The sequence below is a fragment of the Dermochelys coriacea genome, chromosome 12 (genome assembly GCF_009764565.3).
Source record: "Dermochelys coriacea isolate rDerCor1 chromosome 12, rDerCor1.pri.v4, whole genome shotgun sequence".
Classification (NCBI taxonomy): Eukaryota; Metazoa; Chordata; order Testudines; family Dermochelyidae; genus Dermochelys; species Dermochelys coriacea.
Window position 1 is genome coordinate 44,128,729 of NC_050079.1, and position 13,563 is coordinate 44,142,291.

The 13,563-nt window shown below is 47.0% G+C and overlaps 1 protein-coding gene across 8 annotated transcripts in view; it reads left to right on the top strand.

Moving 5' to 3' along the window:
- Window positions 1-13,563, top strand: part of ADAT1 (adenosine deaminase tRNA specific 1) — a 54,685-nt gene that overhangs the window by 11,969 nt on the left and 29,153 nt on the right. For 2 of the 8 annotated variants that reach the window (XM_043495014.1, XM_038368531.2), the window contains exons 4-6: window positions 10,744-10,798; window positions 11,547-11,677; window positions 12,268-12,904. In XM_043495014.1, the coding sequence (XP_043350949.1) occupies window positions 10,744-10,798; window positions 11,547-11,677; window positions 12,268-12,904 (823 nt within the window). Of the gene's footprint in view, window positions 1-259; window positions 553-10,743; window positions 10,799-11,546; window positions 11,762-12,267; window positions 12,905-13,563 lie in introns of those variants that run through there. The other 6 variants (XM_043495013.1, XM_043495012.1, XM_043495011.1 and 3 more) reach the window with 5 other exon arrangements.

The following is a 13,563-nucleotide window of genomic DNA, read 5'->3' on the forward strand; positions in this document are numbered from 1 at the left end:
TACTTTCTCTTCCTCATTGAACGTTTCCGTTGCCAACTCTGCTCGGCCATCATGAACCGAGCAGCACAACTTCCACTGCCAACTCTGCTCTCCCGCTCTTGCCACGCTACCGAGCTTCTCCATGTTGTCTGTCCTGGTCTCCCGCCTCCGTGAAAACTACAGAAGACAACTGTTTTCCGCCTTTTTTTGGCTATCGTGAACTCAACAGCACCTCTTCCGCTGCCACTCTGCTCTTCTATCTTTTGCGCCTTTTTTCCAGGATTACCCATGCAGGCGCCATAGCCATGGAGCCCACTCAGATCTCCGCTGCAGTTTTGACCATTGTAAATACCTCGCACGTTATCCAGCAGTATGTGCTGTACCTGCAAAACCAGGCGATGAAGCAACAACAGCGCGATTACTACACTGATGAGGACATGGACACAGACATTCGTAAAAACACGACGTGGTGGTTAGGAGATCATGGTGATGTTGGGCCAGCTTCATGCTGTGGAACGTCAATTCTGGGCCCAGGAAACAAGCACAGACTGGTGGGACCGCATAGTGTTGCAGGTATGGGATGATTCCCAGTGGCTGCAAAACTTTCATATGTGTAGGGCCACTTTCATGGAACTTTGCAACTTGCTGTCCCCTGCCCTGAAGTGCAAAGACACCAAAATGAGAGCCCCCCTCACTGTTGAGAAGCGAGTGGCCATAGCTCTGTGGAAGCTTGCAACGCCCGAGAGCTTCTGCTGTGCTGCAAGTATCCAACACAATCATTGACCGGCTGTTATCAAGGGTAGTGACTTTGGGAAATGTGCAGACCATTGTGGATAGCTTTAATGCGCTGGGGTTCCCTAACTGTGGGAGGTCAATAGACGGAACGCATATCCCTATCTTGGCCCTGGAACACGGGGGGCGGCCAGTACATAAACCGCAAGAGGTACTTTTCCATGGTGCTGCAAGCACTGGTGGATCACAAGGGACGATTCACCCACATCAATGTGGGATGGCCGGGAAAGGTGCATGATGCTCGCATCGTCAGGAACTCTGGTCTGTTTGAATAGCTGCAGGAAGGGACTTGCTTCCCAGACCAGAAAATTACTGTTGGGGATGTTGAAATGCCTATAGTTATCCTCGGGGACCCAGCCTACCCCTTAATGCCATGACTCATGAAGCTGTACACAGGCACCCTGGACAGTAGTAAGGAGCAGTTCAACTAGAGGCTGAGCAAGTGCAGAATGGTGGTAGAATGTGCTTTTGGACGTTTGAAAGTGTGCTGGCGCAGTTTACTGACTCAGTTATATCTCAGCACAACCAATATTCCAATTGTAATTGCTGCTTGTTTTGTGCTCCACAATATCGGTGAGGGGGAGATGTTTATGGCGGGGTGGGAGGTTGAGGCAACTCGTCTGACTGCCAGTTTCGTACAGCCAGACAACAGGACAATTAGAAGAGCACAGGAGGGCGCGCTGCACATCAGAGAAGCTTTGAAAGCCAGTTTCATGACTGGTTAGAGTATGGTGTGACAGTTGTTTGTTAAAGTTACCCGCCCCCTATATATATTGTTGCGAATTATACCTGCTCGGTCACGCACGGTTCAAGTTTTTAGGCTGAGGCACCAAAAACCAGGTCCAGATCTGCAGAGTTTCCAGTCTGTGTTTAATGTATTACGCTCGAGCGTGGTGCCCCCCCGCTAGTCAGGAGGGGACTCCGTATACAGTTTATGCAAAGCTTATATACCATGTGACATCGTGTGCTGCCCTCGTGCATCGGCACCCTTAACCAATGAATTCCATCCTCACCCCCTCCTCAGCCACTCTCTGGTGAGTGCTTTCTCGTGTTCTGAGAATGTCAACAGCTTTATCATTAAAACAGAACATGCAGTTACACAACATGCCTCGCATACCACAAAGACAGGAAGGACAACAGCTTCAAGGCCCGAAACGATTCCCCAAATGTGCTGCGGTCTGTGCTGCACAGACAGTGGCTGGCGCCAAAAGGTGCCAGCTCTGCACATATTAGCTTTTCCCTCAACAGTCCTCCCTTTTTTTTTTTGTACGTCAGTTAACACTATATAGGAGCTGAGTAACCACGATGAAGGACTAATAACTGCGAATAACACATTTTACAACATTGAAGGCATACAAATAACACGGCAAAGAAAACAGCAATCAATATGAACATGTACAGAGCACGTCTTCCCCAGACCCCGAGATCCGGCATCCATGATGTGAGCCAATTCCATACTTCCTGCAATCCAGTACTGGTATTATCAAGACTGATATGATGAAATAAAGTCACCTGTTGCTTGAGGATATGGATATCAGTCTCTACCCTATGGTGTTGATTTATAAAAACACAACAGCTGGAGTTAACTAAAGCGCATACCCCACCCTGATTAGCGAGGAGGTAATCTAATGCTAAGCGATTTTGCAGGGTTGTTTGAGATAATTGTGTGACTTCAGTTTGGAGGGCAGATAAAGCATCTGCAGTGGCATTGGCCATCTGCTCTAAGGCAGCAGAAATATTAACTATAGCTTTTTTTAGCTCACTTACTCCTAACCATGGCAGAAACCAGCGCGCAAAGGAATGAAAACCCGTGGGCCGCTCGATAAGGGAATTAAAAGGGATACTTTGCCGATCCCTCCATACTATATTGCGAATTTCTTTTCGTGTTAGACTCTGATAAACTGTTACAGCAGGGATTATTGCTCCTAGGGTGCAGGTACCATACCATCCTACTGGAAGAACTTTATAGGCTGTGTGGTTACACAACCAATACCACCCTGATCCTTCAGGGATGGGCCAAGGGGCCCTTGAATAATTTGAAACGGTTGCCATCCCCGAACTAATTTTGATAGTACGATTGCACCCCATAAAAGTTCCTACAAAATTCCCATTTTCAGGATTCCAATTTCTTCTAACACAGATTGCATAATTGCCCTGGGCCACCATGTCAATAGACCATGTTTGAATAGTGATATTCCAATGAAAGGTAGTATTAGCCCATAATGTAGACAACTGCGTTTCATTATTAGGGATAGGGACCCCCACCAATGGAATTCCCTGACTAATATATGTGGGGGTATGGATACATATCCAACATTGTGTTTGATTTATATTCTGCGTAATAGCCCAAGTCAAATTCAAAAAACTATTACCTGCCCACCCTTGGACTGGACTTGGGAGTAGGGGGAAAAGCCCCCGGGCCAACCCTACCAATAATAACATCCGCCCCGGTACCATACAAAAACCCCTGTTCCCAATATACAAGTCGAAAAGAGAAATACAAGAAGTCCTGGTGGGCTGTGAAGATTCCAGTAATTGGAGGGTTCGGTCCACGGGTTGGTTGTAATATTCATCCGTGGAATGGCTCGTACGCTGGATCACTCGGGTCCTGGGGAGGCGCTGTTGCTGCTTTAACGTAGTTGTGGTCGATCCACGAGCTCTTTCCTGCAACCTTTAAAGCAGAATAAGTACATAACAGAACTTGATACGGCCCCTCCCACCTAGGTTCCAAGGGGTCTGTGCGGGGAATCCTTTTTACCATAACCCAATCCCCTGGCTTAAATGAGTGAATTTGCAATCCCAACGGTGCAGTTTGACACAATTGAGCTTTAAATTGATTTTCAATCAGCTCCTTTTGTAACCTAGCAACATATTTGGCCAGAGTTTCGTCACCATCCAAGAGACTAGCATGTGCTGGAACGTAGGTTCCTGGAATTAAAGCGGGTCTACCAAATAACACCTCAAATGGGGACAGGCCCAGGGGCATGCGCGGTGTCCGCCTTATATGCCATAAGACGATTGGCAGGATTTCTGGCCATTTAAGTCCAGTTTCCTTACAGAACTTTGCTATCATTGTCTTTACTGTTCGGTTCATGCGTTCCACCTGACCAGCAGACTGAGGGTGATACGGAGTATGTAATTGTCGAGTGATTCCCAAACATTTATACAGTTCCTCCAAAATTTTCGCAGTAAAGTGCGAGCCTCGATCTGTATCTATAACTTCAGGAACACCAAACCTAGGTACAATATCCTTCATTAGAAACTTAACTACAGACCTCGCATCTGCTTTCCTCGTTGGTACCGCTTCAGGCCACCCAGATAGCTGGTCCACTATAACGAGAAGGTGATGGAATCCTGAACACTTGGGCATGTCTGCATAATCCATTTGCAGACGCTGAAACGGAAAATTCGCCCAAGGTCTCCCCCCCCGTGAACTGGCATCAGACCGAGTCATAGCAGAGAATGCCAAACAAGTTGAACAGGATCCAAGAATACGCTTCACTGCAGGATAAATGTGTGGTGCCGCCCAGGATTGGAGTATGGCAGCCACTGTGCCTTGAATACCAGCATGGCCCAGGGAATGAAAATAATGAGCAGCTGCCAGTAAATAACGACGGGGAAGAATAGGTTTGCCCCCGATTCGCCAAATTTTGTCCGCGCCCTCCACACCCTCCCAACGTTTCCACTCGCCCAATTCTTCCAAGGATACATCAGTGTACATTAATGTCCAACCCGCAGGTGGGAAAGACCCATCCAAGGGGCGGGTAACCGACACAGAAAGAGGTTGTAGAGCTGCCACTTTTGCGGCTGAATCAGCTAACGCGTTACCTTGAGAAACAGCACTATCGGAGTGCTTGTGTGCATAGCAATGTACCACTGCCACCTGGCGTGGAACTAAAATAGCTTCTAGCAACGCGGCAATCAAGGGACCATTAGCTATTTTTGCACCTGATGAAGTTAGAAATCCACGCTGTTTCCAAAGCTGGCCTGTAGCATGACAAACTCCGAAAGCATATCTCGAGTCTGTGTAAATGGTAGCAGTTTTTCCCGCGGACAATAAGCAAGCTCTCGTGAGCGCATACAACTCTGCACCCTGGGCACTAAATGATGGTGGTAAAGGAGCGGCTTCTATAACATCGGTCTGGGAAGTCACTGAATACCCCGAAACCCGATAGCCATCTAAATAATATGAGGACCCATCTGTGAAGAGAAGCAGATCGGACTCCATTCAAGGAGAATCTGTTAGATCCGGGCGGGGCTTACCATTCTGGGTGACGACGTCCATACACACATGATGAGGGGTGCCATCCTCTGGGAGGGGTAACAAAGTCGCTGGATTAAGAGTGTTGCAGCGGCATAGAGTGATGTTATCAGCGGCCAACAAAATTAGTTCATATTTATGAGCGCGTTGTGGAGACAACGCCTGGGTAGAATGCTGTTTTAAAAGAATTTCAACCTTGTGGGGAACCCAAACAGTCAGGGGATGTCCCAGAACTATGGGTCGCGAACGCTCAACCATGATTGCCGCTGCAGCAATCGACCGCACACAGGAAACAGAGCCCCGGACAACAGGATCCAGTTGTACTGAATAATAAGCTATGGGGCGTGGGCGGTCTCCAAGATATTGTAGGAGGACTCCACTAGCCATTCCCTGTTGTTCATGACTAAAAAGAAAAAATGGTTTACCGTAGTCCGGGAATCCCAAGGCGGGCGCCGTAACCAAAGCCTTTTTAACCGCTGTAAAGGCAGTCTCCCTCTCCATAGTCCAGGAAATCGGGTCGAGGGTTGATGACATGGTAGCTTGGACCAGGGGTTTTACCAGTTCTCCAAACTCCACGATCCAAGGTCGACAAAAGCCGGCAGCCCCTAAGAAAGCCCGTAACTGTCTTTTTGTTGTCGGGCGCGGGTAATCCTGGATTGCCCGCACTCTATCGGGAGATAATAAACGCTCCCCAGGCTGAATTACAAAACCCAGATAAATTACCTGATTTAGGCACAGCTGTAACTTGGATGGGGACGCACGATGACCTTTATTCGCTAATGCAGTAAGTAAAACAACAGAATCAGTTAAACATGTGCTATAGTCCAAAGAGGCAATCAACAAATCATCTACATACTTAACCAAAACCGAAGAACCGGGCAAAACAATGTCCTTCAAATCTGCTGTGAGAATGCGAGAAAAGATAGTAGGGGATCCAGAGAATCCCTGGGGGAGCCGCGTCCATGTTAATTGCTGACCTTTCCAGGTAAAGGCAAATAGATATTGGGAATCCAGGTGTAAAGGGATACTAAAAAACCCGGCACACAAATCGACTACAGTAAAACAAGTGGCCAAGTAGGAATTAATGTCAAAATAGTACTCGGGTCAGGAACAACTGGATGCGGGGCTATAACGTAGTCATTAATAGCGCGTAAATCCTGAACAAACCGATAAACCGGGTGCCCGTCAGTTCCTGGTTTAGGTTTTCTTACCGGAAGGATGGGCGTATTACAGGGTGAACTACAAGGAACCAGAATTCCTTGTGCCAAGTAGCTGTCAATAACACGTGAGATACTCTCCTCCGCTTTCCTTGGCAAGGGATACTGCTTCACGGAAGGGGGCGGCCCATCTTTAGTTGTTAGACTCACCGTAACCGCAGATTTAAGGAGACCCACATCAGTGGAATTTGTACTCCATAAAAAATGGGGAACACTAGACAATTCAAAGGGTACACTGGGAACAGACGTAGTCAATGTCATAAGAGAGGCAACTGTCGAATCTGGAACAAAAAGACGAAGCCCCTCAGGGGCACAATATATATGTGCTCCTAATTTGCCCAGCACATCTCGTCCCAGAAGGTTTGCTGGGCCCTCCGGCATTATAACAAACCTATGGGATAGCTTTAGAGAACCAAGCTTAATGGGGATAGGGTAAGATAACCGAGCCGGGCAGGGGTTTCCTTCTATACCTTGCACCCACACCTTAGTATTAGATATGGGCCCTGGCACAAACGTTATAGTGGAAAGGGTGGCTCCTGTATCTACCAAGAAAGGCACTAAACGTTCCCCAATTTGCAGGTAAATTTGTGACTGCATTCCCAGGTCCCACTCCAACTCTCCCAAAGTTCCCAAAATCTCTGCCTCCAGTCACTGGGGGTCAATTTGATTCAAAGGGTTGGTGGGAGGATACCCTTGAGAAGTCTGGGAAAAACCGGACAGGCCATTGTGCACTGGCTCCTGCCAAGGGGCCCCCTTTGGGCGGAGGGGACATTCCCTTTTCCAGTGTCCTGGTTGTTTGCAGTAGTTACAAGTGCCAAATTTCGTATTTACCCAATTTCCTCTTGGCTCTGTTCGTCCCCGCCCCCTGCCTCTCACCCCGCCATGCTCCCGCCAATTCTGACTCCCAACTGGGACCTGCAACGCGGCTGCCAACATACTTACTTCTTCCTTCTTTTGTTTACGCTTTTCCTTAGCTTTCTCCTCGTCCCTGCCATTAAACACGAAAGTGGCCAAGCGGACTACTTCCTGGAGAGGTTTCCCTGGCCAATCAGGCACATGTTTAGAGAAATATTTTCTAATGTCTGGGGCTGCTTGATCGACATAAAAGGAAACCATCATTGGACGGTTTGTCTCTGCTTCTGGGTCGACGCCGCCGCCGTATATGCAGACTCGTTTCGACAAGCGGGCTAGGAAGGCAGAGGGATGCTCAGTGACCTCCTGCTGACATTTACGAATTTTAGACCAATTAGCTGACTTACTACCTGCTTTACGCACCGCCTCTAAGAGACCGTCCCTGCCTGCTTTAAGGAGGTCCATTTGGGCAGAAACATTAGGGTTCCAACCAGGATCAACAAGGGGCCAGGCAGTACGGACATTATCCTCTCCTGCCCAGCGCCTATTGGCATCCAAGATTGAATACTTCTCATCGGGAGTAAAAAGTGTGTCCAAAATGATCTGAACATCCCCCCCAGGCAGGATTAAAAGCAGTAAACACAGATCGAATCGTTTGTAATACCTGTTCCGGATCATCACGCAGGCGAGGCATCTGCTGTTGCCATGTTATCAAGTCGCCTGGGCCAAAGGGGCGGTGCACATAGGGGAAAACAACTTGTTCACCTCTGTCCACCGTATGGGAGACAAGAGGTTGCTGAATAAGAGGGGCTTGCAAAGCAATCGGTGGATCCAAAGCAATCTGGGATGATCGCTTCACACAACACCCTCCCCCCCCACTCCCCACCCACCGCATGGCTCTGATGAGGCTCTGAGCAGGGATGAGCCCTTAAACTAAATGCGAACAGCCCAGCGTGGCTGGGTTTCCCTCCCATTCCCCACCGCGTGGCTCCGATCAAGCTCTCACTCACCAGAAGTGCCTTCTCCAGGGTCATGGTCCGGGAGCCCGCCTTGGGAGTGGGGGGAGGCTGTTGGCTCCAGCGTTAAGAATAGTTCCTGGCTAGGGGGAAAACGGATTCCCCACTTGCTGCCTGTGCACTGTCCTTCTCCTCTTCATCCTCCTCGCTCCGTGCTACTCCCCCCTTGCAGGTGTCCACGGACAGTGGTGGGGTAGTGGTGGCGTCACCCCCCCATAATTGCATGCAGCTCACGGTAGAAGCGGCATGTATGGGGCTGTGACCCAAAGCGCCCGTTTGCCTCCCTGGCTTTTTGGTACGCTTGCCTGAGCTCCTTGATTTTTGTACAATGCTGCTCTGTGTCCCTGGAGTAGTCTCTTTCTGTCATGGCCCTGGAGACTTTAGCGTATGTATTTGCATTTCTTTTTTTGGAACATAGTTCTGCCATAACAGATTCGTCTCCCCAACATGCGATGAGATCCAGTACCTCCCATTTGGACCATGCTGGAGCTCGTCTGTGAATCTGGGACTGTGCGGTCGCCTGTGATGGTGGACTGTGCTGATGGTGACCAAACAGGAAATTCAAAAGTTCCCGGGGCTTTCACTGTCTACCTGGCTAGTGCATCGGAGTTGAGAGTGTTGTACAGAGCGGTCGCAAGGGAGCATTCTGGGATAGCTCCCAGAGGCCAGTAACGTCACATTGCGTCCACAGTACCTGTCACCCAGAACTGCGATCTCAATTTTAGCACTACTTCACTTGCCGAGGTGGAGTACAGAAATCGAATTAAAGAGCCCTTTAAATTGAAAAAACTGGTTTGGTTGTGTGGACGAAATCAGTTTTATTTCAAAGTAACTTGGCTAATTCTGAAATAACTGTGTACTGTAGACCAGGCCTTAGTGTCTTACCCATGGGCTGTTTTTTTTTTAAGAAGGGCAGTTAAGGATGTGACACACTCTATATATAGAGTGTGAATATAATGTAACTAAAATATGCTTCATGCAAAAGGTCTCTTGTAAGGTATCATTACAAAGCTTATAATCTACTAAGTGTGGTCATCCTATTTGTATAAATGTATCACTCTTGTATCTGAAACTAGAAATATGAAATATAACTATGAGGGCCTATTGTAGTTATGCAAAGTGTGGGCCATTAATGGTGGTTTGGAATCTTGATGGCTCCCATCAACCAGGACAATTGACTGGATGGCTCCGTTTGCAGGCAGGCCTTCCTGTGAGTCAGGCTGGGAGGAATGAAGGCTTAGAGTCTCACAGGACATGTGGTCATGTCACCTGAACTGGAACCCATCTTTAACCTGGTGCTTTTCCACTGAGAAGGAGGGGTGGGAACCCAGATGGACAAAGGATTCCCGCCTTATACAAAAGCTGTATAAGTGGGTGAACAGAACAAGGGAGGAAGCCATCATGAGGAATCCCCTAGCTATCACCAGAGCTGGCACAAGGGTTGTACCAGGGGAAAGGATTGTGCCCAGACCAGGAAGGTGTCCAGCTCCAGTCTGTGAAAGAAACTTATTGAAACATCTCTAAGGGTGAAATTTTATCTGAATTGAGTTTTTATTACTGTGCTAGACTTAGACTGACGTGTTTTATTTTATTTTGCTTGGTAATTCACTTTGTTCTGTCTGTTATTATTTGGAACCACTTAAATCCTACTTTCTATATTTAATAAAATCACTTTTTACTTATTAATTAACCCAGAGTATGTATTAATACTTGGGGAGGGGGGAGGCAAACAGCTGTGCATATCTCTCTATCAGTGTTCTAGAGGGCGAACAATTTATGAGTTTACCCTATATAAGCGTAATACAGGGTAAAACCAATTTATTTAGGGTTTGGACCCCATTGGGAGTTGGGCATCTGAGTGTTAGACAGGCACACTTCTGTAAGCTGCTTTCAGTTAAGCCTACAGCTGTTAGGGGATGTGGTTCAGACTTCAGTCTGGTTTTGAAGCAGGCTAGCGGGTCTGGCTCAAACCCTGCAGGGCACTGAAGTCCTAAGCTATCTGGGCAGGAAAGCAGGGGCAGAAGTAGTCTTGGCACATCAGGTGGCAGCTCCCAGGGGGTTTCTGTGATTCAACCCAGCACAAAGGAGATCAATGAACATACAGCTCTGCAATGCTAAATGCTTTGGGAAGTTCATTTCCAGTGGGCCCATATCCAGTGTGGTGAATAAATTCTTTTTTTCCAGTGTTCACACCCATATACTTGGCATCACTGTTATACGTGCCTGCTCTGAATGCTGTGGAATGAGATCATTAGAGGTTTCCCATTCAAGTACTGTCCCAGCCCTGCTTACCTTATAGGATCTGACTGGATCATAGCTCAAAGAAGTATGGCTTTAGGTGATGGTCCTCTGGGTTGGTAGTGTGCAGCAAGAGTCACTGCCCCATGGTGCAGGAGTGTGACAGTAAGCATTTATGGTAAATGGGTTGTTTAAATATCTTAGGATAGCCTAGTTCAGACAACTGCACTAATACTAGCGTCAGACGCACAAACTGCTGGGGCAGGGCCGGCAGAGTGCACAAGTCTACCTTATTAGATGGTGCTCTACTTGTTGCTTGTGACTTTTTTTCCTTCTGTCTGGTCTGCAGTAATGTTGAATTATTTAATTTTTTTGGATGCTGCTGCAGGGGATATTCTCAATGACAGTCATGCTGAAGTCGTTGCCAAGAGGAGTTTCCAGAGGTGAGACATTAAGCCCCTTGTGGTGTTATCTGTTCAGTGGTCTGTTTGGTCATATCCACTTTCTTCAGGGTGTGTATGCTATTATAATGTAAATGCATGTGTCCTTCACCTGTAACATTTGGAACACAGCCCCTTTCCCCTCTCCAATGAGCTAAGCTGTGCAAGAAGAGAATGGGAGAGGCTAGCACCTCCCATGTTTCTTCCACAGACAATATGCATCTGTCCTGTGCACAGGTCTGTTCTTTTTTCCCCTTTGGGGCCTCTCTCCTGTCCCACACACCCAGGCTTCTTCCTGCCCCTTTGTGTACAGGCTTTGCAAAAATAACTCTTCTCATGGGCTGAATCCAGGTCCTCTGGGCTCACTATGAAGCTTCTGATCAGACAGCAGGTGTCCTTGTAGAGCCTTTTGAATCATATCTGCCTATAGAAGGCTAATCAGTCATTTGACTCACTGTAGTGCACTTCGGTGTCAACTGGCTAGAGGTTTGTGGGTAGAGCCCTGCAAATCCGTAGATATCACAAACCATTTTTTGTGGATTGTGGATGGATGCAGATCAAATTTTATATATTTAAAGCCCCGCAATCTACAGATATCCACAGATCACTTAGGTGGATCGTGGATTGGATGCGGATACAAATTTTGTATTAGTGCAGGACTCCATTTGTGGGCCTTACTTTAATTATCTTTATTTCTTCCTCCGTCCTAAGATAAGTGAGTGATTCTCAGTAACCCTTTCTTGCCCTCCAGGTATCTCCTCCACCAGCTGTGGCTGGCAGCCTCACACCAACAGGGCAGCATCTTCAGCCCAGGGACTGAGAGTGGGAAATGGAAACTCAAACCACATATCACCTTTATTTTTTTCTGCAGCCATACTCCCTGTAAGTACATAAGAGCCAAACCCTCGCCCTCTCATCCCTGCCTGATGCATCTGCGCCAGCTACCCCAACCATGGCTCAGAGAGAGTGAGCCAGCCTCCATTCATATCAGTAACATATGCAGTGGATCAGATTTGACTTGGCAAATTTGTGCGCTGCACTTTCTACCCTATTGGGTATATTGATGTGGGAAGGGAGCATATGTGTAAGCCAGTACCCTGTTCAATACATACAAGTGCTTCAGTCTCTCCTGATTAGATAGAGATATGGGCCACCATTTTCTTGTCCCAAAACTAGCATCTGCCAGTAAGCCTGTCATTTTTCCTGGTTGCTTTGCTTTACCTGCCTACTCACCTCTCATAGGGAACCCAAGTACGTTTTATTATACTCTGTTGGCTAAAGATGATTATTTTATTCCCCAATCCCCAAAAAATCCAATAAATTAGTAGGATTTTTTAATAAAATGAAATCCAAAACCCATGCTGTATGACTCGCTTCACAGCAGATTTATTCCTCCAACATAAAAAGATGCAGTGTCCAAAAATACAGAAATCTCTTTCCAGGCAGTGCTAATGTAACTTCCTTTCTTCTAGGTGGGGATGCCTCCATTATTCCAATGACCAAACCAGAGGACCAGCCTTGTGAGCTGGTTAGTAGAAAAGATCCAGCAAGGCATTCAGCAGAGTGCAGTGGCAACCATGATCCTGTGGTTCCAGAAAATAAAAGGAAAACAGAGGAAACTGCAAGTGATCATGTGATCAAGAGAATGAAAACTGTCATCAGTGATTCTACATGCGAGGTCTCTGAAAGAATAGCTGCTCAGTATGTTCCTGGCAATCAACAAAACGTACAAGACACAGATCCCAGCTGCTCTGAATTTATTACAGATGGACAAAGAGAGATCTTAACGTGTGCTAAGGAGACTGGACTAATAGGAGCCAAAGTGATAGATGTTTATAGAACCGGAGCAAAGTGTGTGCTGGGAGAGAGGGATGATGCTCAGCAACCTGGGATAGAATATCATCATGTTGGGTTACTACGAGTGAAGCCAGGCCGTGGAGACAGGACCTGCTCCATGTCCTGCAGTGATAAACTAGCTCGCTGGAATGTACTGGGCTGTCAAGGAGCTCTCCTGATGCATTTCTTACAGCACCCGGTGTATCTCTCAGCAGTTGTAGTGGGGAAATGCCCATATAGCCAAGAAGTCATGCGGAGAGCAGTTATTGAAAGGTACATGACCCATAGAAGACCAGGAAGAGTATACCAAGACTGAGTCATGGAGAGCATGAGCATGAGTATTAGAAAGTTTGCAGTGCTCAGTCAGACAATCAGCAGAGAGATCAAAGTGATAGAGCAGCCATGTGTGGCTTAGAGGGAAGGTGACTGTTCCTGGTGAATCAATAATAAGAATTTGGTGTTCTCCAGAAAACACTTCTTGGGTTTCTAACTCTTGCTGTTCTTAATCCTTTGATCTATTCCTAATCCCCGTATCATCATGCAGTCCTTCAAGAAAATAACCTCCTTTTCTCTTCGATCCCTGCTCTCTCTCCCCCCTCACTTCCTTTTCACATTATGGACAATCACAACAATGCATCCGATGAAGTGAGCTGTAGCTCACGAAAGCTTATGCTCAAATAAATTTGTTAGTCTCTAAGGTGCCACAAGTACTCCTTTAATCACAACAATGGTTCCTCTTCTTCTGATATTGCTCCCAATACTCTCAAATCTGTCACTTTGGCCCCTTCTTAAAGGGGAACTACTGAGATTGATATTGGGTTTGCACTTTTTTTTATGAGGTACAAAGAAGGGCCTGCAAGAATTTTATCAAAATAAAGTTGTTTTTTTTCCTACTTGCTTTTTGCATTTGAAATTCAGGACTTGTCTACCCA